At 37.6% G+C, this 27,273-nt stretch overlaps 1 protein-coding gene across 1 annotated transcript; it reads left to right on the top strand.

Moving 5' to 3' along the window:
- Positions 1–27,273, top strand: LOC128049526 (transmembrane protease serine 11G-like). The gene is made up of 10 exons (XM_052641767.1): positions 1–103; positions 6,743–6,901; positions 7,524–7,642; positions 8,919–8,986; positions 9,614–9,774; positions 17,344–17,382; positions 18,316–18,487; positions 19,493–19,752; positions 24,455–24,597; positions 27,112–27,273. The coding sequence occupies exons 1-10, from the start codon at positions 1–3 to the stop codon at positions 27,271–27,273; spliced, it is 1,386 nt and encodes a 461-aa protein (XP_052497727.1).

Raw genomic sequence — 27,273 nt, 5'->3', positions numbered from 1 at the left:
ATGGTGTTTCTGTTTGGGGTGATGAAATGTTTGAAAATTGATTGTGATGATGGTGGCACAACTTTTGTGAACACACTGAGAACAACTGAACTGCATACTTTAAGTGAGTGAACTGTATGGTATGTGAATTACATCTCAATAAAGCTGTTAAAGAAATAAAGGAAGGAAAGAGACAAAAAGAAAGAAGAAGGAGGGAAGACACCAAAAAGTTCTAGAAGCTCAAAAGGGTGTTTTCATTAAATATAAAAGCTCCTGAGAGCTATTGTTCACGGAAGCTGTCAGTTACCTGCCTCTCACCATCCCCCCAATTTGGCGTTCATGAGACCTCTATAGCAGTATCAAACAGTTCCATCAGTAATTCTTTCTGACTCAAGAAAATCCTCAGTTAATTGTCTTTTCATGTTTTAAGCTTTATTTTTTCAAATAAAACTATCTCCCAATGCTCAGATATAGTGACCAAACTCTTTCATTAGGAAGGATTTGTAGCTAACATGTTAGGACATATTTCAATGTTCAGAGAAGCCCTGTGTCCTTGCAGAGGTCAAAATTTATTCATAAATATCAGTAGGAAGAGACATGATTAAAGATAAATGATGCTTAATTGAAAACATTAGTAGGAAATCAGGAAAAATTGAAGCCAAAGTGGGTGGGAAGTACTGCTCCAGCAATCTTCTTCAACAGCCCAGGTCAATGGCATATGCCCTCTTTTTGGTTTTCATCAGGCTTTAATGACCTCAGTGTTCTAAAATTCTCTTCAAGGAACAGCTTCTCATAGAGTTTCACCATGTAAATTTGCATTAATGAGCAGAGCTCTGAAGAGTAACACTCTCTGACCTTGTTTATTTGCTTTTGGACTCTTATCAACTAAAACACTAATTATTTTAATTACATTTTAATTATGACATCCATCAACTTATCTATGAAACATTACATCTTTCTTATTTGCATTATGTGGGGTTATGTAAACAATACACACAGCTTGTCAGAAAATGAAGCATAAAAGAAAGTGCAAATCACTTAATCTTTTACACAACTTTGAATAAGTCTATCCACATTACAGATTTACTGAAAGTCTCATAATGTCTGGTGGTACAATTGAAATGATCATTATTATCATTGTTCAGCCACTGTTATTATGAGTAATAACACCACCGCCTACGGATATTTGCATAACAATTTTCTTCCAGAGTTATTCCATCTTCCTCAGGTGATGAATTAAAACCCCAGCTAGATGACTTATCTGTATTATTTTGCCTTGAATTTTCCCATACCCATTATTTTTGCCCAGTAATTCTTTCCTCATGGATGCTCACCATGTGAGCATCAAAATGTGTTCACCACATAGTGTCTACTTCTGAATCCTGTGATTTCTCTTGAAGGCTCTAAAGTCCTTCCTCAACCCAGATAGAACGATTTTATCTGCTGGAACTCTCCACGGGTAAAATCGGGGCTTTGCTAGTCTCCCAAACTGCTTCCCTGTCTCTGTGTATTTTGTGCCTAGTGTCATCACTCAGATTCTGAAGTCCTGGACACCAGTTCTCACTTTTTTCTTTCATGAACAGCACATCCAATATCTAGTATAAACTTTCCACCAGCTCACTCCACTCCATTTATGTACAAACTCCTTGCTAACATTTTCAGTTGCTTTCAATAATAAAAAAAAGAAAATAATCCAAACTCCTAAGTCCTCACCTTGTTTTAGATACAGTTCTAAGTGACTTTTCATATATTAACTCATTTAATATTTTCAATAAATCCCACAAGGTGGGTATTATTACTTTTATCTTACCATAAGGAAGCTGAGGCACAAAGAAGTTGAATGGCACAAAGGTCCTGCAGCGGGGAGTCAGGATAAAAACTCAGGTAGGCTGGCTACAGAAACTATTCTCTTAACTGCTCTGCTGAGTAACCTCTCTCAGAGACCAGAAGCCCTTCAAATCATGTTGTGGCTGCTGTGCAGAAAAATCACTTTATTCCTCATTTGAATTATTGGGCTTCCCACATGGTGCAAGTGGTTAAGAACCTGCCTGCTGATGCAGGAGACATAAGAGAAATGGGTTCGATCCCTGGATCAGGAAGATCCCCTGGAGAAGGGCATGACAACCACTCCAGTATTTTTGCCTACAAAATCCCATGGACAGAGGAGCCTGGAGACTTACAGTCTATGGGGTGACAAAGAGTAGGACACAACTGAAGTGACTTAGCATGCATGCACCTTGATTCACTGACTGACAAACATTTTGATTAAATAAAGCATTTGCAAAAGCTCCAGGAAAAATAATAGATGCTCAGAGAGCCATGTAAGGTGAAATAACCTGAAGATGTACCTTGGTAAAGGTTGTAACATTGAAAGAGAATGGTTGATAATGAAAAGAAAAGGATAAGTTCTTTCTATTCTGAAGTTTGGTTGAATACCTCCGCATGGGATAGTCTGGATAATGTGTCTGTGAGTGCTCAGTCACAACTTACTCTTTGAGACCCTATGGACTATAGCCCACCAGGCTCCTCTGTCCGTGGGATTTCCTAGGCAAGAACACTGGAGTGAGTTGCCATTTCCTCCTCCAGAGGATCTTCATGACCCAGGGATCAAACCTGTCTCTCCTGAATTGGTAGGCAGATTCTTTACCACTAAGTGGTAAGCCAGTCTGGTTGATAAGCCCCCTCAGAATTTAAACAAAAGTAGAGAGCATCAAAGGATGAGATGGCTGGACAGCATCACTGATGTAATGAGCATGAACTTGGGCAAACTCCGGGAGGTGATGAAGGACAGGAAGGCCTGGCATGCTGCAGTTCATGGGGTTGCAAAGAGTTGGACATGACTGGACGACTGAACAACAAGAGAAGGGATTAAAAAGATGACACTTTTCGAAAATACTTTGACTCTTTGTGAAAGGCTTTCTAAAGCCTGCTGAAAGGATAGCTTTTGTCACTGCTCATCTTCACTTTGATGTGAATGCCTCAAAGGTGAGGTCACTTAAATTTTTATTTTGTTTGGATGTCAAAGTCTTTTCTAAGGCTGGATTTTCCTAACTACAGGGAACCTGTTTAGTCATCTTATTGGAACAGTCTGACCAAAATTAAATTCTTTGTATCTGAAGGGTTGGGGGAAGTAGAAACCAAGAAGGGAAGAGGGGAAAGCTGCCCATTAGCGATTTTTAAGTACAAAATGTACAATTGTTTCTTGATTCCAAATAAGTGCTTAATCTGATTTTTCCTCCTGCCATGTTTGAGGTAACTCATCTCTAGCAAAACTCTACTAAAAATAGTTTTTCTGTTGCAAGTAGTTTAGGGTTGCTTCTACCTTATACACAATATTTTACTTAGTAAACAAATATCTACCAAGAACCTATGAGGTATAATCTCTACCAATATCAAAAAAATACTGAAATTAGTCATTGAAATTAGTCAATGTTTGAGATAAAATTCCATTAGAACTAAAATAAATCAGGAATAAAGCATTGTTTTATTTAAAACAAAAACATATATTAATAAATATTTTAGGGTATGTCAGCATGGTTTCCTGGTAGCTCAGACAGTAAAGAATCTGCCTGAAATGAGGGAAACCCGGGTTCGATCCCTAGCTTGGGAAGATTCCCTGGAGAAGAAAATGGCAACCCACTCCAGTGTTCTTGCCTGGAGAATTCCATGGACAGAGGAGCCTGGTGGGCTACAGTCCATAGGGTCACAAAGAATCGGACACAACTGAGCAACTAACACTTTCACTTTCTGCATGGTTAAGGAAACGAACTCAAACAAGTTTTCACTTATGATCCTTACATAAAATGGTAAGTAAGTCACAGTGATTTTCTGGAGTTCAAACAGTTCAACAGGAAACCACATCATTTTGATGATGAGAATTCTGTTGCAAAACAATCTCCCTCTTTATGAATGGTTTTCTATATCTGATACAGAGGGGGAAAGAATGAGAAGATGGATCTAGCATTTTCAAGTTTTAAAAAAGTATCATTATTTTTCAGCCATTATTTCCTCCAAGGAGAAATCATTAGTTCTTCTCTGAAATTCTATTAGAAACGTTCTGCAAATCTGGTACAATGTGTTACATTACGCTCCTCCTTTAAAATACTGTAAGTTCCTGGAGGGGAATATTGAAGATTCTTTTCTATGTTCCCCTGCATTTCATACATATGTAAATAAGTTAGTCACTCAGTCATGTCTGACTCTTTGCAACTCAATGGACTATAGACCTCCAGGCTCTTCTGTCCATGGGATTTCCCAGGCAAGAATACAGGAGTGGGTAGCCATTTCCAAACATAGTACTGCTCAATAAATATCCACCAAGCTAACTAATTGCTCTCTCTTAATTAACTTCACCTCCATTCTCATTTACGAACTCTACTTTCTCAAGTATGTTCTTGAGACATTCTTGTCCTTATCTCATGTCACCTTAATTTATACTATTCCCTCTGCCTGTGATACATCCAGGCAGACTTCCTTCTCAGCCTTCAAGAAGCAGTTCACAAGACAGCTTCTCTAAGGCAAAACCACGTACCCACTCAGCTTCCATCGCGTACCAGGCATCATTCCATCATGACATGTATCACTGCTACTACAGTAGTTACTTAATATGTTTCTAGATCACACATTCAGTTTTGAGTCTCAAGCAGAAAGTGACACACAGAAGGAACTCAGCAAATCTCAGCTGAGTTCATGATTGCCCATGATCTTCTATTAATAAATGTGATGAATACATTCAGCAGCACTTGCCTGGGCCCAGGCAGCATCCCAGCTCTTTTATTGATACTTCAAATGTTTGCAGATGTAATACTCTTCCCAGCAACCAAAGAGTAGAAGGCCAGAGTAACTTTAACTTTAGATCCTTCCAGAAACACAGAAGAACTCAGATTTGGTGCTACCTGAGATACTTACAAGAGGTCAGGTGGATGGTTCTGAGTGGGGAAACTGCCTCTATCTTCTTGCCCAGATACAAAGACACATTGTTGCTATTGTTTTTTAGTCACTGAGTCTTGTCCAACTCTTCACAACCTCATAGACTGCAGCCCACCAGCCTCCTCTGTCTAAACTATCTCTCTGAGTTTGCACAAATTCATGACCTTGAGTCAGTGATGCTATCTAACCATCTTATCCTCTGCCACCCCCTTTTCCTGCCCTCAGTCTTTTCTAGCATCGGGGTCTTTTCCAGAGAGTTGGCTCTTCACAACAGGTGGTCAAAATTTTGGAGCTTCAGCTTCAGCACCAGTCCTTCCAGTGAATATTCAGGATTGATTTCCTTTAGGAATGACTGGTTTGATCTCTTCGCAGTCCAAGGGACTCTCAAGAGACTTTTCCAGCACCACATTTTGAAAGCATCAAGCATCCCTGATCCTTTCAGATCGCTGATGCCAAAAGGCACACCTCAGTTAATATCTTTAATTTTTTAGCTGGGACCTATTTTCCACCAGCTACCAACTCCAGGGAAGAAAATTCCTTGTTCTTCTTTTCCATGTATAATTTTTAACAGAACAAGAACTGGTACCTTTAACTTTCTAAAGGATATTCCTGTTCAGTTCTCCCATAGATTAGATCCTCCCAGACCATCCATGTTCATCACAACCCTGTCATTGTTCAGTTAGTCCTTAGAATCTAGGCCCTGGCATTAGGATGGAGACAGGCTTTGCCACATCTTCCCACTTCCACAAAATTTTCCCAAATATCAGTCATTCACATTCCACTTTCATTCTTTCCATTATATTTTCAATATATTTCAATATGAAAAGTGAAAGTGAAGTTGTGTCTGACTCTTTTGTGACCCCGTGGACCGTAGCCCACCAAATTCCTCTGTCCATGGGATTCTCCAGGCAAGAATACTGGAATGGGTTGCCATTTCTTTCTCCAGGGGATCTTCCTGACCCAGGGATTGAACCCAGGTCTCCCATATTGCAGGCAGACACTTTAACCTCTGAGCCACCAGGGAAGCATATATATTTCAATATATTACTGTCTTAATATTTTTCTTTAAATTGATTATTTATTCAAATAAATCTGTCCTTATCCTGTGCAACATCACCTATAAAAGTCACAAGTTTAAAATCTCATCATCTTATGACATAGATGTTTATTATATAACACTAGTGGTTCTCACACCACATAGTTCCTTGGTCCAAAATGTCAAGCTATCACTATTAATTTGTTTATCATGTAAATGATATCATTTTGGTTCACATATTATTTTTTTCCTTATAGTTCCATTCTGTTTTATTTTCTTCAACCTGTCCTATTTCAGATGCTCTTCATATGCATTATAGATTACTTGTCTTATAAATAAGGGTTATGGGTTTAAGAAGTGTGAAAGGGTCCCAGAACCCATGTTCTAGTGCCAATTCCTCCAATATCCAATTTGAGGATTTAGTAATCTCTCTGAGTCTGACTGTTCATGTTAGAACAAAAGGAGTGTACCAGAAGCCCTCACTCTTCGAGGCTCATATGATTTGAGGCACATAAACCAAATATGAGGTATTAGTTCATTTACAAAAACAAAAATATTTCAGAACATCTAGTATCATTAACCAGAAACAAAGGAAATAGTAGTCAGCTACACTACAATTCTGAATTTTTAAAATAGAAATGTAAAGTCAAAGGCCAATGAGACCTTTAATGGTATTTTTTCTAATTTTTTATAGAAAAATATATTCAAATGTTACTAAGTGCAATAAGGGCTAACTATGAATTCCAGAAAAAATATTCTATACCTAAGCTATATGAAATTGAGATTCTAATGTTTAAGTTCTATTTGTTTGTAACATACAACTCTTTCTCAAAAGGCCATCAATTCTTGGTAGAAGAACATATTCACTGAAACCATGGATGATTGCCCTTATTATTACAGCTGTTGTGTTGGTTCTAGCAGTAATCATCGGTCTCCCTGTTTATTTTTTGGTATTTGGTAAGAATCTGATTGCATTATTTTGAAAATTTAAAGACCTAGACAATTGATTTTAAAATCTTAATATTTTAGAAATCCTTTTCTAATATTTTCAAATGCAATTTTTATTGCAATAATAGTTTATATAGATGTATATATACTTTGTATAATCCAATATTTATTTCATAAATTTGTCTACATTTGGGAAATGTAAACATTTATGTGTAAAAATTACTTCTAGCATTTAAAATTTGACTTGATTCATATAATATTTTCTCTCAAACAGTGCAGTAGAGTCATATCATATGTTATTGTATGGTTTAATAATACTTAATGTACTGAGAGCAAAATGTTATTTTAGTAGCAATTCTAACTTTTAGGTCAGCTTTTTCAATATAATACATTCTACTATTATTATTTAATTAAGAGCTTAAATTTATGAGTTACCACTTATAGGTGGTAATTGTGTCAGGATACAACTGACAACCATGTGACTATGAGAATGTGTGATCTTAATAAAGGTTAAACAGCTACAGCTGTTGTGTTTAATTCCCAACAACTTGTCAGTTACAGGAGTTTTCCGCATATCATCCCTTCTGATAGTTATACAACTCAAATGATACATTTTTGTTTTCCTTTCCAGATCAGAAGGTTCATTATTACCAAACTTCCTTCCAGATCCCTAGTATTGAATATAATCCTGATTTTTCAGTAGAACATTCAAAAAATAGGACAGACCTGAAACGAAAAATCAGTAATAAGGTAAGTCTGAGCTTTTCTGCCATCATTCCTACCTGACAATATTATTAATGAGGGAGTTTAAATTATAATAAGAGGCAATTTGAGAACATACAAAATTGCAGTTATGTTAGGGTTGCCAGAAAAACAAAGAATGCCCAGTTAGATTTTAATTTCAGATTCTCCTGAGTATATATTTTATGCTTATACTAAAAAAATCATTGTTTATCTGAAGTTAAAGCTTAACTATATTTTTATTTGCTAATCCTGGCAACTCAAACTATCTCAGGAAGATTGGAACAATACATTGGACAAAGGATAATTGTACCATATGCTGAACAACATAAGCCCAAGAGATAAACAGGTAGCTCAAATACACACACACAAAAATATATATATTAGATTTATCTGGAGATATAACTTAGTTAGGTACAAACATTACCACATACAATATAGTAAGCACCTACTGTGTGCATGACCCGATTTAGGCAACTTATACTGAACATTTTATTTCTGAAAATATACCACAGAAACACACAGACTAGCTCTTTCACTGAAGACTTCAGTTTATACACAGATTCTACGGAATATAGCATTGACCAAAGATGGCAGATCTTTGCCAGGTTTAGAAATACGTTTTTAGATCTTTCCCAACCAAAAGCAGAAGCTGATAAAATGAGTTGAAGGATGCAGCTGGGTGGGATCGGTGTGCCTTTCCAAAAATACATTCTAAGCAAATACTTAGGGGAAAAAAAACTGGTGCAGAATATATACTATTTTATTATATGAGTCTAGGTAAAGGTTTGATGCCTTTTTCTTGATAAGTATATTAATTTTTTAAAAGTGTTCCCCAAAATACACATTTTCCTCCTCTTCCCCATTTACCACAGTTTCAAAACACAGCCTATAAATTTTCACCAAAGCCTAAAAAGTTTATTTTTAATCACACTCATGGGGATGATAATTATGTTTGAATGTTAGTGGTTGTTAAGTCCATTCATAGCAAGTTTTCAATGAAATTCAGTCTCTGTACTGGCTGTTGAAATATATGACTTCATTCAACTCATTATCATTCATCTTTAACCAGGTGATAATTTATTCAAATACCAACATTCAGTTGCAGAGATGACCTTTATAACCAGATGATGCCCAAATGAGCTTTCTGGGCATAGCTGCAAACAAACTTAGAAGTAAATGCTATTTGAATCACTGTACATTTTATACAAGCATTTTTGTAATATACTGAAATGTGCAAAATTCATATTTAACAAAGTTCTACATTTTTTTTTTCTTTTCTCAGATAGATGAGATATTTCAAAGATCCAGTTTAAATCATCATTACATCAAGTCTCATGTTTTCAATGTTAGGTAATTATAGCTAATTACTTTGATGAAAAGGCAACTTTGTATTATTTAGTTTTTCTTCAATTATTTGCTTTCTGGATATGATATAAAAAATTAAGATATAATGAGAGTAAAAATAAGTTAATATTATTGCATTTAATTGTTATTTCTCCTTTACAGAGTACATTTAGGGAGAGTGCTGTAACTTGGGTAGTGATGAAAGATATTCTACTGGTTGTCCTTTAAAAGTTTTTTGTATTTCAGTTAAAGATTCTTACAATCATTAAAAACTTCTCTCAGTTTTACTTACATTTTTAAACAATAAATAAATATAATGGATTTTTTAATCAAGAATAAAATACAAGGTTGATGAATTTAACAAGTGCTTTTATTTGTCCAGAAAAAAAAAAAGATTTTACCATTTTCAGATACTCTCCCCTCCCTAAATATGATCAAGTTTTACAAACTAGGAGTAATTCAGGTATTAACACCTATATGATACAGAAAGGGAAAACATCCATGACAATGAAGAGTATACAATATTTATGTTGTATTTTCTTGAATATATAACTATAATTATGTAATAAGTTATAAAATAGTAGTTACTATGCTACATCCTCACTCATTTATTCTGATATTTTTGTTTTTCAGGCCAAGTAATAATGGTTTGAAAATAAACGTATTGCTCAAATTTCAGTTTACCTCTAACAATGCAGACACAATAAAAAGAGAAGCTGATAGCATTTTGCATCAGAAGTTGAAATTAAATGAAAGCTTCTTGAAGATAGATACTTCATTGCCCTATCTTAAAGGCAAGAAATACCATTTTTCTTTCTTTGTTACAGTTTATCATTTTAACAGTCTTCTCATCTACAGAGAAATCTTTATTTAACCATAAAATTAAATCACTTTTATTTGTAAGTCTCTTATTTACTTGATAATAAACAAATCTCCACACGATCAACACTTCCTTTGGTTAGTATGGACACAATTGTAAGACAAGGATAATATGATAATCCAAATAGCGTAGTATGTCTTACTGTTTAAAAAATATTTTAGTGGAATTTTTTGAACTAATTAAGCATTGTTGTTTTTGTTCAGTTGCTAAGTCTTGTCCAACTCTCTGTGACCCCATGAACTGCAGCATGCCAGTCTTCCCTGTCCTTCACTATCTTCCAGAGTTTATTCAGATCCGTATCCATTGAGTCTGTGATGCCATCCAACCATCTAACTCTGCTGCCCACTTGTCGTCCTGCCCTTAATCTTTCCCAGCATTAGGGTCTTTTCCAATGAGGTGGCTTTTCACATCAGGTGGCCAAAATATTGGAGTTTCAGCTTTAACACTAGTCCTTCCAGTGAATATTCAGGATTAATTTCCTTTAGGATTGACTGGTTTGATCTCCTTACTGTCCAAGGGATCTCAAGAGTCTTCTCCAACATCACAATTCAAAAGGATCAATTCTTTGGTGCTCAGCCTTCTTTATGTTCCAACTCTCACATCTGTATGTGACTACTGGAAAAACCATAGCTTTGACTGTATGGACCTTTGTTGGCAAAGTGACGTCTCTGCTTTTTAATATGCTGTCTAGGTTTGTCATAGCTTTCCATCCAAGGAGCAAGTGTCTTTTAATTTAGTGTCTGCAGTCACTGTCCACAGTGATTTTGGAGCCCAAGAAAATACAATCAGTCACTGTTTCTACTTTTCCCCCATCTATCTGCCAGGAAGTGATGGACCAGATGCCATGATCTTAGTGTTTTGAATATTGAGTTTTAAACCAGCTTTTTCATTCTCCTCTTTCACCCTCATCAAGAGGCTCTTTAGTTCCTTTTCACTTTCTGCCACTAGAGTTGTATCATAGGCATATCTGAAACCTTGATATTTCTCTCAGCAATCTTGATTCCAGCTTGTGAGTCATTCAGCCTGGAATTTCACATGATGTACTCTGCATAGAAGTTAAACAATCAGGGTGACAATATAGCCTTGACATATTCCTTTCCCAATTTTGAACCAGTCTGTTGTTCCATATCCGGTTCTAACTGTTGCTTCTTGTCCTGCATACAAGTTTCTCAGGAGACAGGTAAAATGGTCTGGAATTCTCATCTCTTGAAGAATTTACCAGTTTGTTTTATCCACATAGTCATAGGCTTTAATGTAATCAATGAAGCAGAAATAGATGTTATGCATGTGATAAAAATCTACTCTCTCTTACTGATATGGTAATACTTAGTACTTGGGTCTTTCTGATGCAATACTCTCTCCAATCTGAATTCAAAATGTAAGAATGGTCTGCACACAGATATCACAATATGTGAGGTACAGCATGATTTGGCTCCAGTGAAAAGAAATCTGATATTTTTTCTTGTACTCCCATAACCTTTTCTAGGCATGTAGGATAGGACTGGCCTAGGGAATAAAAGGAAGAGAAAAATGACACACCCTGATAGTACCTGTATCAGGCATAAAGATACCATCTTATTTACATCAGACGTATTTCTAGGTGATGAATGTTTGGGGCCTGAGATTAACCAAAGCTTATTATAATTTGAAGACTACTGTTAGCCTTCTATAAATTAACTTTGAAATGTTCATATTTTACCAGACTAAGGTGTGAAATGAGATTAAAAAGCTAACAAGTTACCAATAAGTCTTCTCTTGGTACTTTTTTTCCCCAAATTGTTTAGAGGGCTAGAGCAGATATATTATAATATATTAAAGAGGAGAAAGGCATCACGGATTTGACTAAAGAAGAAAAACAGCTTGAAGATAAAGACATGAAGTCTCTGTAAGTGATGTTCAGCATTCAGTTCTGCTAGTCAAACAAACAGAATAGGGTAGATTCTGAATCTAGTACACTGGGTTTAGACAGCAAAAAAAGATTTCCTGAAAGAAATATTTTGTTAAAGAGGTGTAGGTATGTACAAAATTTTAATTTCAAAAAATTTAGATTTTGACCTCCCATTAAGACAACTGTTAGAAGCTGAAACCCCATCATTTCTGTGTCTGTCCCCGACTCTTACTCCCACTCTGTGATGTTAGTGGATTTAAGTTGTATACAGAGTTGCCTGGGTGGGGGGACTGGTCCATGCAGGCATCTGCTGGTGATCCATCCATCCAAAGATTTTCAGCTGCCTGTCTAGGCAAATTACTGTTAAGACATTCCTCATTCCCACAGGAAGGTCTCCTAAGATTCATAATTTATCCAGAGACACTTCTGTCCTTATCAGGGTGCTTGAAAATTAATTCATATATTATTTTTAAGAATGTACTTCTCTGCAAAAGAGTGATAAGTCCTTGAATACAGGAAATGTGTCTTCTGTAGACATAATCACCTTCAGAAGATTAGCACAGAACTCAGTACAGGACAGGAACAGGGTATTTGCAAAACGTTGTGTCTTTAACTCTGTAACCTAACTCAGGGTCTCGAAAGTGAGCATGAAACAAAAGTTGTGCTTTAACATTAACAGACACCACAGAACACTGAGGAACCTGGAATCCTTCCTTTCCTCACTTAAGAGTTTTACAACTATGCTTTAGAAAGTAAGAGGTTATATATATAACATTTAAAAAACAAAAGTCTCGCTTTATAGGGTAAGAGAACTCATTTAAATACATATAATATAAAGAGAAAATGCATGGAATGCACACCAGGAAGGACAGTAGGTGGTAGTGAAGAGAAACCAAGACTTAGAAACCAGAAGACCTATGTCCTGGCAGTAACAGTTGCAGCCTCCGATAAATTGTTGGACCTCTGTGTCTCAATTCCTGTTTCACAAAATGAAAATACTAAGTGAAACTTATTCTTTAGGAAAACGTAAAAATTTTGAAACGTACAAGAACAAGCAAATTAGTGTAATGTATTATTAAATGGATTTTCTCTGATATCTTTAACAATGTTGATCCTGAGAAGTTGGAGAATTGATTAACCTGTCTTTTAAAAATAGAGAGCTTGTTAACTAAACACACAAATGATTCCAAAACACAAATATTGAATGAGTTATCTGAGAATATCTTGATTCCAGCAGAAATCAGTTAAGCTTAGTCTTTTAAAGTTATTTTTTACAGGATTATGATAAAGCTCAAGGAGAAGCTTTGAGTTTAGTTTTCAACTAAATTTTGTTTTGGGTAATGAATAGTTAAAATCGGAAAGGAATGACAATAAATCAAAATTTTTAAAAAGCTGATTTTCTAAATATCATGCAATTCATAAAAAAGAATGCTTTTTAAAAGTCAATTTTAACTGGAGGATAATTGCTTTACAATGCTCTATTTATTTCTGACATGTAACAACATGAATCAGCCATAAGTATACGTATGTTCCCTCTCTCCTGAACCTCCCTCCCACCCCTCAACCTATCCCATCCCTCTAGGTTGTCACAGAGCACCAGGTTGAGCTCCTTGTGTTACACAACAACTTCCCGCAAGCTATCTATTTTACATATGATAATGTATATGTTTCCATGCTACTCTTTCAATTTGTCCCATCCTCTGCTTCCCTTACTGTGTCTACAAGTCTGTTCTATGTCTGAGTCTCTATTTCCACCCTGAAAATAGGTTCATCAGAATCATTTTTCTAGATTCCATATATATGCATTAATATATGACATTTGCCTTTCTCTTTCTGACTTACTTCACTCTGTACAGGCTCTTTGTTCATCCACATCAGTTCAACTGATTCGAATTCATTCCTTCATTCCTGGCTGAGTAATCGTTATATATGTGCATCTCAACTTCTTTATCCATCCATCTGTTGATGGACATCTAAGTTGCATCCATACCGTGGCTATTGTAAATAGTGCAGCAGTGAACACTGGGGATGCATGCATGCGGAGAAGGCAATGGCACCCCACTCCAGTACTCTTGCCTGGAAAATCCCATGGACGGAGGAGCCTGGTGGGCTGCAGTCCATGGGGTTGCTAAGAGTCAGACAGGACTGAGTGGCTTCACTTTTACTTTTCACTTTCATGCATTGGAGAAGGAAATGGCCACCCAGTCCAGTGTTCTTGCCTGGAGAATCTCAGGGATGAGGGAGCCTGGTGGGCTGCCATCTTTGGGGTCACACAGAGTCGGACATGACGACTGAAGCAACTTAGCAGCAGCAGCATGCGTGTGTGTTAAGTTGCTTCAGTAGTGACTGGACTCTTCACGAAACTCTCTCACCAGGCTCCTCTATCCACTGGATTCTCCAGGCAGGAATACTGAAGTGGGTTGCCCTCCCCTTCTCCAGGGGATCTTCATGATGCAGGGATTGAACCGGTGGCTCCTGCTTTGCAGGTGAATTCATTACTAGCGATACTAGGGATGCCCTGAATATTGGAGGTACATAAGTCTTTTTAAATTTTAGTTTTCTCAGGGTATACGCCCAGAACCTTTGACTGTGTGGATCACAATAAACTGTGGAAAATTCTGAAAGAGATGGGAATACCAGACCAGCTAACCTGCCTCTTGAGAAATCTGTGTGCAGGTCAGGAAGCAACAGTTAGAACTGGACATGGAACAACAGACTGGTTCCAAATAGGAAAAGGAGTACGTCAAGGCTGTATATTGTCACCCTGCTTATTTAACTTCTATGCAGAGTACATCATGAGAAACGCTGGACTGGAAGAAACACAAGCTGGAATCAAGATTGCCGGGAGAAACATCAATAACCTCAGATATGCAGATGACACCACCCTTAAGGCAGAAACTGAGGAGGAGCTAAAAGCCTCTTGATGAAAGTGAAAGAGGAGAGCGAAAAAGTTGGCTTAAAGCTCAACATTCAGAAAACAAAGATCATGGCATGCAGTCCCGTCACTTCATGGGAAATAGATGGGAAAACAGTAGAAACAGTGTCAGACTTTATTTTTGGGGGCTTCAAAATCACTGCAGATGGTGACTGCAGCCATGAAATTAAAAGACACTTACTCCTTGGAAGAAAAGTTATGACCAACCTAGATAGCATACTGAAAAGCAGAGACATTACTTTGCCAATAAAGGTCCATCTAGTCAAGGCTATGGTTTTTCCAGTAGTCGTGTATGTGAGAGTTGGACTGTGAGAAGGCTGAGTGCCGAAGAATTGATGCTTTTGAACTGTGGAGTTGGAGAAGACTCTTGAGAGTCCCTTGGACTGCAAGGAGATCCAACCAGTCCATTCTGAAGGAGATCAACCCTTGGATTTCTTTGGAAGGAATGACGCTAAAGCTGAAGCTCCAGTACTTTGACCACCTCATGTGAAGGGTTGACTCATCGGAAAAGACTCTGATGCTGGGAGGGATTGGGAGCAGGAGGAGAAGGGGACAATAGAGGATGAGATGGCTGGATGGCATCACTGACTTGATGGACATGAGCCTGAGTGAACTCCGGGAGATGGTGATGGACAGGGAGTTCTGGCGTGCTGCGATTCATGGGGTCGCAAAGAGTCGGACACGACTGAGCAACTGAACTGAACTGAACTGAAGGTAGTTTTATTCCTAGGTTTTTTTTGTTGTTGTTGTTTTAAGGAATGTCCATACTGTTCTCCATAGTGGCTATATTCATTTACGTTACCACCAGCAGTGCAAGAGTTTCCTTTTTACCACATGCTCTACAGCATTAACTGTTTATAGATTTTTTGATTATGGTCATTCTGACTGGTGGGAGATGATACCTCATTGTAGTTTTGATTTCCATTTCTCTAATAATAAGCAATGTTGACTATCTTTTCATGTGTTTATTGGCCATCTGTATGTCTTCTTTGGAGAAATGTCCTTTTAGGGCTTCAGTCCATTATTTGCTGGGCTGTTCAAAAACACCCTTTTTTTATTTGTTAATTACTTCATATTTCTCTGTAATATCTTACTATTTTTCCCTTACCTCTTTTTTTGTTGTTGTTGTATACTCTTCAAACATCAAACTTTTTATATTATTTTTAAAGAGAAAGATAATTCAGACTTTCTACCAGCATGTTTGATAGGCTTTTAAATTATTATTTTGAAATAATTATAGATTTACATGAGGTTGCAAAGAAATTTATAGAGAAATCTCATGCACTTGCACCCTTCCCCAAGCCTTCCTTAATGCAGTACATTAAACCAAGAAATTCAAATGGATACTATCCACAGAATTCGTTCAGATTCCATAATAATATATGAACTAATTTGTGTGTGGATTTGTATGTATCAGTTCAGTTCAGTTCAGTTCAGTCGCTCAGTCGTGTACGACTCTTTGCAACCCCATGAATCGCAGCAAGCCAGGCCTCCCTGTCCATCACCAACTCCCAGAGTTCACTCAGACTCATGTCCATCGAGTCCGTGATGCCATCCAGCCATCTCATCCTCTGTCATCCCCTTCTCCTCCTGCCCCCAACCCCTCCCAGCATCAGAGTCTTTTCCAATGAGTCAACTCTTCTCATGAGGTGGCCAAAGTACTGGAGCTTCAGCTTTAGCATCAATTTGTATGCATAGCTCTAGGTAATTTTATCACGTATTGTATAACTACCACCAGAATCAATATATTTAACTGTAAAATGTGAAGGCTCTCTAGTGTTAATTCTTTAATGCCACACCTATTTCCTCTATCTATACCTAGCCCAACTACCACTAATCCATTTTTCATCTCTGTAATTACATTATTGTATAGATTTCAAATAAATAGAATTATATACTTGGTATCCTTTTGAGATTGACCATTTTTGTTCAACATATTTTGCTTGAGGTTCATCCACCTTGTTGTATAAATAGTTTGTTCCTTGTTATTGCTAGGCAGTTTTCATAGCATTCCAGTTTGTTTAACCACTCATTTGCTGAAGAGCATTTGGGTAGTTTCAAGTTTTTGGCTTCTCAATGAAGCTGCTGTAAACATTCATGTCCAAGTTTCTTCATGAAAATGTCTTCATTCTTTGGGATAAATGTCTAAGAGTACAACTGCAGTTGATAAAAACATTTTTAGTTTTGAAAAGAACTACCAAACTATTTCTAAGAGTGGCTATACCATTTTGCATTTCCTATTATGTGAGTTACCCAGTTTCTCTGCATCTTTGCCAAAATTTGGTGTCATCACTATTTTTCATTTTAGCCTTCCTGATAGGTGTGAGGTGATATCTACCTACACCCTCTTCTGTTTAACTTACATTTTTATAAATTGATGTGGGATTAATTAATTAGATGTAGTCATCCATCATGGCAAACAATATCCTTCCCCATGCCAATGATTTTATAATTATGAACAGGATTTTCCCAGAGGCCACATATAGTCAGAAGAAGAGTTTAATCTATGTCTGGGCCTCTACTTTTTGTAGAATTTTATTTAAAGTAAGAATTTATTGACTCTTCAATTCCTCCAAAATAGAAATATTCATGTCGTGTAGACAGAGTATTTAAATTATAATTGTTGCACTGCTGACCAATCATCTTGTTTTTTCCCACAGCTATGAAGAATGTACAAGCAGAGCATATCCTGAACAGCTGTAAGTTCAACATTATTATTGAGATGCACATAAATCAAATTCTTGCCTGTGTGCTCAGTCGTGCCTGACTCTTTATGACCCCATGGACTGTAGCACCAGTCTCCTCTGTCCATGGGCTTTTTCAGGTAACAATATTGAAGTGGGTTGCCATTTCCTCCTCCAGAGTATCTTCCCCACCCATGGATCTAACCCACATCTGCTGCCTTGGCAGGCAGATTCTTTACCATTGAGCCACCTGGGAAGCTCATATAAATCAAATAATAGAACCCAAAACACTTCTGGAATATCACTATTCCCATATAAACTTTTTCCCAGAAGTATATAACACCTTCTAATGGACACATAATTTAACTCTCCCCAAGGGGAAAGAATTACTATTAATAATTGGAAGTGTCTATATGGACATACTTGCTGTACTGCAAAGAAAGTTTTGCTGATGACTTTTTTTTTTTTTAACAATCCCTTTTCATTTTATCTTATTTGTTTTTATTTGGCTCATTTTGTTAAAGCAGATTTTTCTTAGAATTTAATGACATCCTCTAATTTTAATATGTGAACTTTGACATGTATGCTATTGTAGCGTAATGATTTTTTGTAACATTAGAGAAGTATTTTAGAAGAGTAAAGATGGTATTTTTCTGCTATAAGTACTGTACATTTCACACTCAAAATTGTCAAAAATCACTCGGGTAAACTTCTGCCTATAAAAATGTAATTCAGAAAATATGAAAAAAAATGTAAAGTGAAATTGCTATAAGATGTATCAAATATTTTTTTAAGTTAATCCTTCTCTCAGTGTGAATAATTATTATTCTGTCATGCAGTTTTGATTAATTTTTAAGGTAAGGCAAGGTTACATTTCCATTTTAATGTGCCAAACATACTCACACACATTTATAACTCTGGAAATAACCATCTAATTCCCTCTGACAGGTTGCGGTTTAGGGAGGGAGTTCCCATCCATGGAAAGAATTGCCCATGGTAGTGTTGCAAAGAAAGCTGATTGGCCTTGGCAAGCCAGCCTGCAGGTTGATGGCATTCATTTCTGTGGAGCCACTTTGATTAGTGAGGTGTGGCTCCTGACTGCTGCTCATTGCTTTGATTCGTAAGTCCTCACCTGTGCTAACCTCTCCATATATAACAGAGATCACCATTTCATCTGCTCACCTTCATATCCTGTAATTATTATCCCCTTTTCATTGGTCATCTTAGACCCTAAAATGGTATACATAATTGTCCAGCAGACTTAGAAGAAGTAACAATTACTGCAGAATAGGAAAAAATCAGAATATTTTCAATTCCAACTGAATATAGATTCTCTAACAACCTCAACTTTAAAAACAAGTTAACATCACCAAAAGTTAAACACATATACACACACACCAGTTTTCCTGAAATATACGGTGCATTTCTTAAAATAAAACTCAGATAATAGTATCCCAACCCTCAAACTTACATCTGATTTTCCCACATGAATGTCTGGTGCTGTGCTTTTATTATTTGTATGCTTTTTGGTGACTTAACATATGGAACACTTGGGGATACTAAAGAGATACAATAAACCTATTGAAATTCATATAAAATGGGAAAATATTCTAGATAAAACATTTACTGAAAAGGAAGGATGTGAAAACAATATAAAAGTGGCTCCATCTCTCTCTCTTTCCCTCTCTCTTTTCTCTCTCCTTCTCTCTCTCTTTTCTTTCTCCATAGATATACATACATTTATGTGCACAGATATGAGTACTTATGTGTGTGTACATGTGGGTACATATGTCTAATTTTTATTTACTTGTATACTCCTCAACTAATCTGAATTACTTTTACAACCAAAACTGGTGATAATAAAGTTTCCTTTAAAAAAATTGCAAACTTTCCCTCAAGGAGAGTAATTTTAAGCTATTTTAGAATGAGGAAGAATTATCAGCAAAATGAAACAAAGCAGTCCCAGGGAGAAGCCACAAATAAAGAAAATGGGAGGATCCCAAGCAACTACTACTTTAAACAATTTGCCCTTTCCCACCATTATGTCCATGCTCATTCAGAGTCCTGGGCAACTTCTGATCAGAAATGATCTAAACCAATCATAATCCTTTTAATATGTGATCAGCTACGAAAACCCCAAGCGCTGGACAGCTAGCTTTGGAACAACTCTAAGCCCCCAACTAATGAGACGAGAGGTGCAGTCGGTTGTCATTCATGAAGACTATGCTGCCCATAAGCACGACAATGACATCGCTGTGGTGAAGCTCTCCGCCCCTGTCATATTTTCGGATGAGGTGCACAGAGTCTGTCTCCCAGATGCTACTTTTGAAGCCTTGCCTGAGAGCAAAGTGTTTGTCACTGGATGGGGAGCTCTAAAAGCAAACGGTGAGTATCTCAGTAAAAATGTACAAGTGAAAAAAGAAAACTCATCCTCCATTGGAAGGCATGCGTGCATGCTAAGTCACTTCAGTCATGTCCAACTCTTTGTGACCCTCTGAACCATAGCCTGCCAGGCTCCTCTGTCCATGGGATTCCCCAGGCAAGAATACTGGAGTGGGTTGCCATTCCCTCCTCCAGGGGATCTTCTCCCCCATTGGAAGAGATATAAGATACAAAATCAAAATAAAGAAAATAGATGAAATCAAGACGTCACATGAAAAATATGGCTGAAACAAGATATAAACCCTTGGTGATAGGGTTTATATCACCCTGTATCAACAGGGAAGCTTGGCATGCTGCAGTTCATGGGGTCGCAAAGAGTTGGACATGACTGAGTGACTAAACTAATGGTAAATTCTGAAAACTACTATTAAACAGTGCCTGTATGTATTATCTTCTTTATGGGGTATTTTGGAATCTATGTAGCTATAGCTTTCCTTTAAAAAAAAAAATGACAACCTACTCCAATATTCTTGCCTGAGAAACCCCATGGACAGAGGAGCCTAGCAGGCTACAGTCCATGGGGTCTCAGAAGAGTCAGACACAACTTAGTGACTAAACAACAACTTTCCATATAATGTTTTTCTTTCTTTTGTTGCCTTTTGTACACAGAGATTGTTATGGTTGATGATTCTTAAAGGATGTAACTTGTGAACACTAATAATGACAAGCTTTCTGTAATGTACAGAAATACAGTTAAATGGAAATACCTTAAGCAAGCAATTTGAATGGTGTTCTTGATGCTAAAAATTAAAGGAGCCCTTTGTATCCATGTATCTATGAAAGAGGTTTTGGGCCTGAGACTTTATAAATTTGACAGACATAACATTTTACTACACTTAATAATATACAATAAACTGCAAAGAAAGAACTTTAGAGCCCGGTTTGAGTTTCCAGTTCCCATGTCTCTTGGTTGGATTTATATTTAATCTGCTCTTGAATTTCTGACTCTTATAGGCTTCCCTGGGGGCTCAGGGATAAAGAATTTGCCTGCCAGTGCAGGAGACACAAGTTCCAACCTTGGGTTGGGAATATCCAATGGAGAAGGAAATGGCAACCTAATCCTGTATTCTTGCCTAGAAAATCTAATGGACAGAAAAACCTGGTGGGCTCTAGTACATGGGGTCACAAAAGAATCAGACAAGAGTAAAATACAAGCAACAATATAGACTCTTATAATGGCATTACAGTCTTGTTTGTGTCCTTGCTCAAAGTATAGCTTATATCTGAGTCTTTATCAAGTAGCAGTTAGTATTTTCCAGCAATAAGATTTTTAAATTAATGTGCATATATATACATATATATATTTAGAATAATGCTGTTGCACACTTGCTATCAGTTCAGTTCAGTTCAGTCAGTAACTCAGTCGTGTCCGACTCTTTGCCACCCAATTAATCGCAGCATGCCAGGCCTCCCTGTCCATCACCAACTCCCAGAGTTCACCCAAATTCATGTGCATCGAGTCTGTGATGCCATCCAGCCATCGCATCCTCTGTTGTCCCCTTCACCTGCCCTCACTCCCTCTTAGCATCAGGGTCTTTTCCAATGAGTCAACTCTTCGCATGAGGTGGCCAAAGTATTGGAGTTTCAGCCTCAGCATCAGTCCTTCCAATGAACATCCAGGACTGATCTCCTTTAGGATGGACTGGTTGGATCTCCTTGCAGTCCAAGGGACCCTCAAGAGTCTTCTCCAACACCACAGTTCAAAAGCATCAATTCTTCAGCGCTCAGCTTTCTTCACAGTCCAACTCTCACATCCATACATGACCACTGGAAAAACCATAGCCTTAACTAGATGGACCTTTGTTGGCAAAGTAATGTCTCTGCTTTTCAATATGCTATCTAGGTTGGTCATAACTTTCCTTCCAAGGAGTAAGCATCTTTTAATTTCATGGCTGCAGTCACAATCTGCACTGATTTTGGAGCCCCAAAAAAATGAAGTCTGACACTGTTTCCACTGTTTCCCCATCTATTTCCATGAAGTGATGGAACCAGATGCCATGATCTTAGTTTTCTGAATGTTGAGCTTTAAGCCAACTTTTTTCACTCTCCTCTTTCACCTTCATCAAGAGGCTTTTTAGTTCCTCTTCACTTTCTACCATAAGGGTGGTGTCATCTGCTTATCTGAGGTTTGATATTTCTCCCAGCAATCTTGATTCCAGCTTGTGCTTCTTCCAACCCAACGTTTCTCATGATGTAGTCTGCATATAAGTTAAATAAGCAGGGTGACAATATACAGCCTTGATGTACTCCTTTTCCTATTTGGAACCAGTCTGTTGTTCCATGTCCAGTTCTAACTGTTGCTTCCTGACCTGCATATAGGTTTCACAAGAGGCAGGTCAGGTGTTCTGGTGTTGCCATCTCTTTCAGAATTTTCCACAGTTTCTTGTGAGCCACGCAAAGGCTTTGGCATAGTCAATAAAGCAGAAATAGATGTTTTTCTGGAACTCTCTTGCTTTTTCCATGATCCAGCAGATGTTGGCAATTTGATCTCTGGTTCCTCTGCCTTTTCTAAAACCAGCTTGAACATCTGGAAGTTCACGGTTCACGTATTGCTGAAGCCTGGCTTGGAGAATTTTGAGCATTACTTTACTAGTGTGTGAGATGAGTATAATTGTGCGGTAGTTTGAGCATTCTTTGGCATTGCCTTTCTTTGAGATTGGAATGAAAACTGACCTTTGCCAGCCCTGTGGCCACTGCTGAGTTTTCCAAATGTTCTGGCATATTGAGTGCAGCACTTTCACAGCATCATCTTTCAGGATTTGAAAGAGATCAACTGGAATTCCATCACCTCCACTAGCTTTGTTCGTAGTGATGCTTTCTAAGGCCCACTTGACTTCACATTCCAGGATGTCTGGCTCTAGGTGAGTGTTCATACCATCGTGATTATCTGGATCATGATGATCTTTTTTGTACAGTTCTTCTGTGTATTCTTCCCATCTCTTCTTAATATCTTCTGCTTCTGTTAGGTCCATGTCATTTCTGTCCTTTATCAAGCCCATCTTTGCATGAAATATTCCCTTGGTATCTCTAATTTTCTTGAAGAGATCTCTAGTCTTTCCCATTCTGTTATTTTCCTCTATTTCTTTGAATTGATCACTGAGGAAGGCTTTCTTATCTCTCCTTGCTATTCTTTGGAACTCTGCATTCAGATGCTTGTATCTTTCCTTTTCTCCTTTGCTTTTCACCTCTCTTCTTTTCACAGCTATTTGTAAGGCCTCCCCAGACAGCCATTTTGCTTTTTTGCATTTCTTTTCCATGGGGATGGTCTTGATCCCTGTCTCCTGTACAATGTCACAAACCTCAGTCCATAGTTCATCAGGTACACTGTCTATCAGATCTAGTCCCCTAAATCTATTTCTCACTTCCACTGTATAATCATAAGGGATTTGATTTAGGTCATACCTGAACAGTCTAGTGGTTTTCCCTGCTTTCTTTAAGTCTGAATTTGGCAATAAGGAGTTCATGATCTGAGCCACAGTCAGCTCCCGGTCTTGTTTTTGCTGACTGTATAGAGCTTCTCCATCTTTGGCTGCAAAGAATATAATCAATCTGATTTTGGTGTTGACCACCTGGTGATGTCCATGTGTAGAGTCTTCTCTTGTGTTGTTGGAAGAGGGTATTTGCTATGACCAGTGCATTTTCTTGGCAAAACTCTATGAGCCTTTGCCCTGCTTCATTCCGTACTCCAAGGCCAAATTTGCCTGTTACCCCAGGTGTTTCTTGACTTCCTACTTTTGCATTCCAGTCCCCTATAATGAAAAGGACATCTTTTTTGGGTGTTAGTTCTAAAAGGTCCTGTAGGTCTTCATAGAACCGTTCAACTTCAACTTCTTTAGTGTTACTGGTTGGGGCATAGGCTTGGATCACCATGATATTGATTGGTTTGCCTTGGAAATGAACAGAGATCATTCTGTTGTTTGTGAGATTGCATCCAAGTACTGCATTTCGGACTTTTTTTTTAACCGCGATGGCTACTCCATTTCTTCTAAGGTATTCCTGCCCACAGTAGTAGATATAAGGGTCATCTGAGTTTAACTCACCCATTCCAGTGTTTACACTATACACTTACTATAGTATAGTGTAAATTGTAAACATTACTTTTCATATGTACTGTAAAATAAAAAAAATTGTATGACTGGCTATATTAAGATATTAACTTCAGTGTGGTGGTATGGACCAAACTTGCAATATCTCTGAGATATGCCTATATAGCTGTGTGCTTTGTCAAATGATGAGGCAGATTTTCAGATAAGGTAAGGTAAACTGTCACAGATTATCCCAGGTGGTGAGGAATCCCAAGTTTAAATCTAACGTTATCCTTCATGTAAGTATGTGATCACAGCTAAGACTCAAAACCCGGTGAACTTTGGTTTCCTCATCTGAAAAAAAGAATTCTCACACCTATCTTTGATGATGGTAGCTAGGATTAAATAAGATAGTAGGAGTCAGTGTGCCAAGCATGGTACCTAGCACATAGGAGATATCCTAGAAATAAAACTTGAATCTGAACACTGTCATCGAGTCCAGAGTTATATTACCTCTAGAAATATGTTTTATCACTGGTTCATCATTTGCAAGAAACAACAATTAACTATCATAAGCAATAATATGGAAATTCTTCATCTGTTTATTTTTTTCTCTTTAGGTCCCTTTCCCAATACTCTGAGAGAAGTTGAAATAGAGATCATAAGTAATGATATCTGTAATCAAGTTCATGTATATGGTGGAGCTGTATCATCAGGAATGATATGTGCTGGATTCTTGAAAGGAAAACTAGATGCCTGTGAAGTAAGAATACATTTACATCTAAAAAATGAGTCTGTTACTAGAGATGACTTGACTGAACATAGACTAATGTCACTTTATGTGACTCTATGACATTAACTCTGTGGAGGAGAGAGAATAGGAGAGTATACAGGGTCACATTTAAAACAGATAACCAACAAGGACCTACCATATAGCACAGGGGACTCTGCTCAATATTCTGTAATAATCTAAACGGGAAAAGAATTTGAAAAAGCATAGATACATGTGTATGCATAACTGAATCACTTTCTTGTACATCTGAAGTTAACACAACATTATTAATCAACTATACTCCTATATAAAATTAAAATTTTTAAAAATGAGAAAAATTTGAAAAAACAGGCATGACCAGAAATTTTTTTAAAAAGTTACAGGGAACAGAAGAGCCATAATAAATAGTCCTTGTTTACTATTATCTAGTGCTGTGCTTAGTCGCTCAGTTGTGTCCAACTCTTTGCAACCCTATGGACTGTAACCCGCCAGGCTCCTCTGTCTGTGGGGATTATCTAGGCTAGAACACTGGAGTGGGTTGCTGTGGTCTCCTCCAGGGGATCTTCCCAATGCAGGCATTGAACCCAGGTCTCCCGCATTGCAGGTGGATTCTTTACCATTTGAGCCACAAGGGAAGCCCAGAGCCATGTGTAAAGAATAATCACCAGCTGCAAACTGGTGGGCTCTGATTAAACAAAAGCATTTCTTGTAGATAACAGAAACCAAACCAGAGAGATATACAATCATCACTTCGAGCCATAGTCAGACTTTGTAGTTATGTACCTAATCCCTCTAATTGCAAGGCGCTGTGGCCTGGGACCTGCAGATGCCTCCATGGCCAGTAGAGCATCATCCTACCAGTGCTTGAACCTTTGAACTTAAATAGTGTACATCCCATAGAATTATACTACTTAAGAGAGAAAATATCTATACATTCATTTTAAAGTGTTACCTCACAAATCACGTACTAATTAAATAAATTACATTTCCCTCAACCTTCAGTTCAGTTCAGTCACTAGGTCGTGTCCGACCCTTTGCAACCCCATGAATCGCAGCATGCCAGGCCTCCCTGTCCATCACCAACTCCCAGAGTTCACCCAAATTCATGTGCATCGAGTCAGTGATGCCATCCAGCCACCTCATCCTCTGTCGTCCCCTTCTCCTCCTGCCCCCAATCCCTCCCAGCATCCGGGTTTTTTCCAATGTGTCAACTCTTCACATGAAGTGGCCAAAGTACTGGAATTTCAGCCTCAGCATCAGTCTTTCCAATGGACAACCAGGACTGATCTCCTTTAGGATGGACTGGTTGGATCTCCTTCCTTACAGAGAATTAATTTTAATCATTAAGCATTTAAAGATAATACATTGTAAAGTAGGGCTATTTCAAGGACTGAAAATAAATAATTAAACTTTCTACCTATAGCATTTGAAACTGAATCCAATGGTTTAGTAATTCTATATATGAAATAGACTCAGCTCCACAAAAAATGGAATCTGTTGAATAGAGACTTGTATCTGAGTTTATTCCATAAGAGAGCAGATGTTCTCATTCTGTTGGTCCATGCTCCCTTGCTTCCTTCACCTCTAGTACACTAAGAACCTAAATTAGGATTTAGGACTTTGGGAAAGAAGTTCAGGACAATTGTTTTTGGTAGACCAGCAGGACTGCTTTTGGTAGACCAGAGTTCTTACTCTCTGTCCACTGGGCAAGAGAGTGTACTAAGAAGTATGTGATGGGAAGAGAGTTTAAGGGCACAAGACTCTAAGAATCCTGCCTACTTCAAACAGAATCATCTCTCTTATTTAAAAGAAACATCTGGAAGGGGTTTCCATATAATATTTCTTTTAAGTGAATAGATTCATTGCTAAAAGATAAAATTAAAAATCATTTGTGAAAGGGTTAAATACCTCAGGGAAGTCTTCTTGATTGCTACACTCAAACCAGTTCACTTGGGAGCAAAATCCTGTGTGTAATCAACAATGCACATTTATTTGGAATGTCCTTTGCCTATCTTTCTCCTCTCAAACCTATTGCTACACAGTGATACAGTGCCTCAGACATCTTCCTATCAACTGGTGGAACAAGGTGTGGATTCAGATTCAAAGCATGAGATTATTCCTACCTAACAGATTTAGGAGAGGCTTCATGGCAGAAGTGATACTTCAGGTCACATTTATGTAATAAATGGATGCTTAGACCTAGGTTCAGTTTGTGCTGTCTGCTGAGACCAAGCAAAACTAAAAACTATACAAGTATAAAACTGAAACCTCAACTTTAGTCACACTACCTTACAGAAAGAGACATTAATAGAGGTAAACAGACATAATCAGATAACAGATAATAAGAACCTCAACTATTAAATTAATGCTGAGTAAAAACAGAATTTGTTTTTCATATTTCAACTTAAAATATTAATTTATTAGACATCCAGATTCTGATTAACTTGTATTTCTGACACCCCTTTATTTATCACATTGATCTTTTTTTTTCTTCCCACTTGCCAGGGTGATTCTGGGGGACCTCTGGTTATAGCACGTGATGGAAATATCTGGTATCTTATCGGAATAGTAAGCTGGGGAATGGACTGTGGAAAAGAAAACAAGCCTGGAGTCTATACCAAAGTGACTCGTTATCGGGACTGGATTAAGTCTAAAACTGACATCTAA

Source organism: Budorcas taxicolor, chromosome 6 (assembly GCF_023091745.1).
Source record: "Budorcas taxicolor isolate Tak-1 chromosome 6, Takin1.1, whole genome shotgun sequence".
In the NCBI taxonomy this organism is placed as follows: domain Eukaryota; kingdom Metazoa; phylum Chordata; class Mammalia; order Artiodactyla; family Bovidae; genus Budorcas; species Budorcas taxicolor.
Note: the sequence above shows the minus strand (reverse complement) of the source record. Positions and strands in the feature narration are given on the sequence as shown.

What these genes read in the sequence shown, in the direction of transcription:
- LOC128049526 (XM_052641767.1), top strand. Translation starts at nt 1, where the DNA reads ATGGTGTTTCTGTTTGGGGTGATGAAATGTTTGAAAATTGATTGTGAT. An exon ending in TCTCATGTTTTCAATGTTAG is followed by an intron (nt 8,987 to 9,613) that starts GTAATTATAGCT and finishes TTTGTTTTTCAG; the next exon opens with GCCAAGTAATAATGGTTTGA. An exon ending in GGGAGCTCTAAAAGCAAACG is followed by an intron (nt 19,753 to 24,454) that starts GTGAGTATCTCA and finishes TTTTCTCTTTAG; the next exon opens with GTCCCTTTCCCAATACTCTG.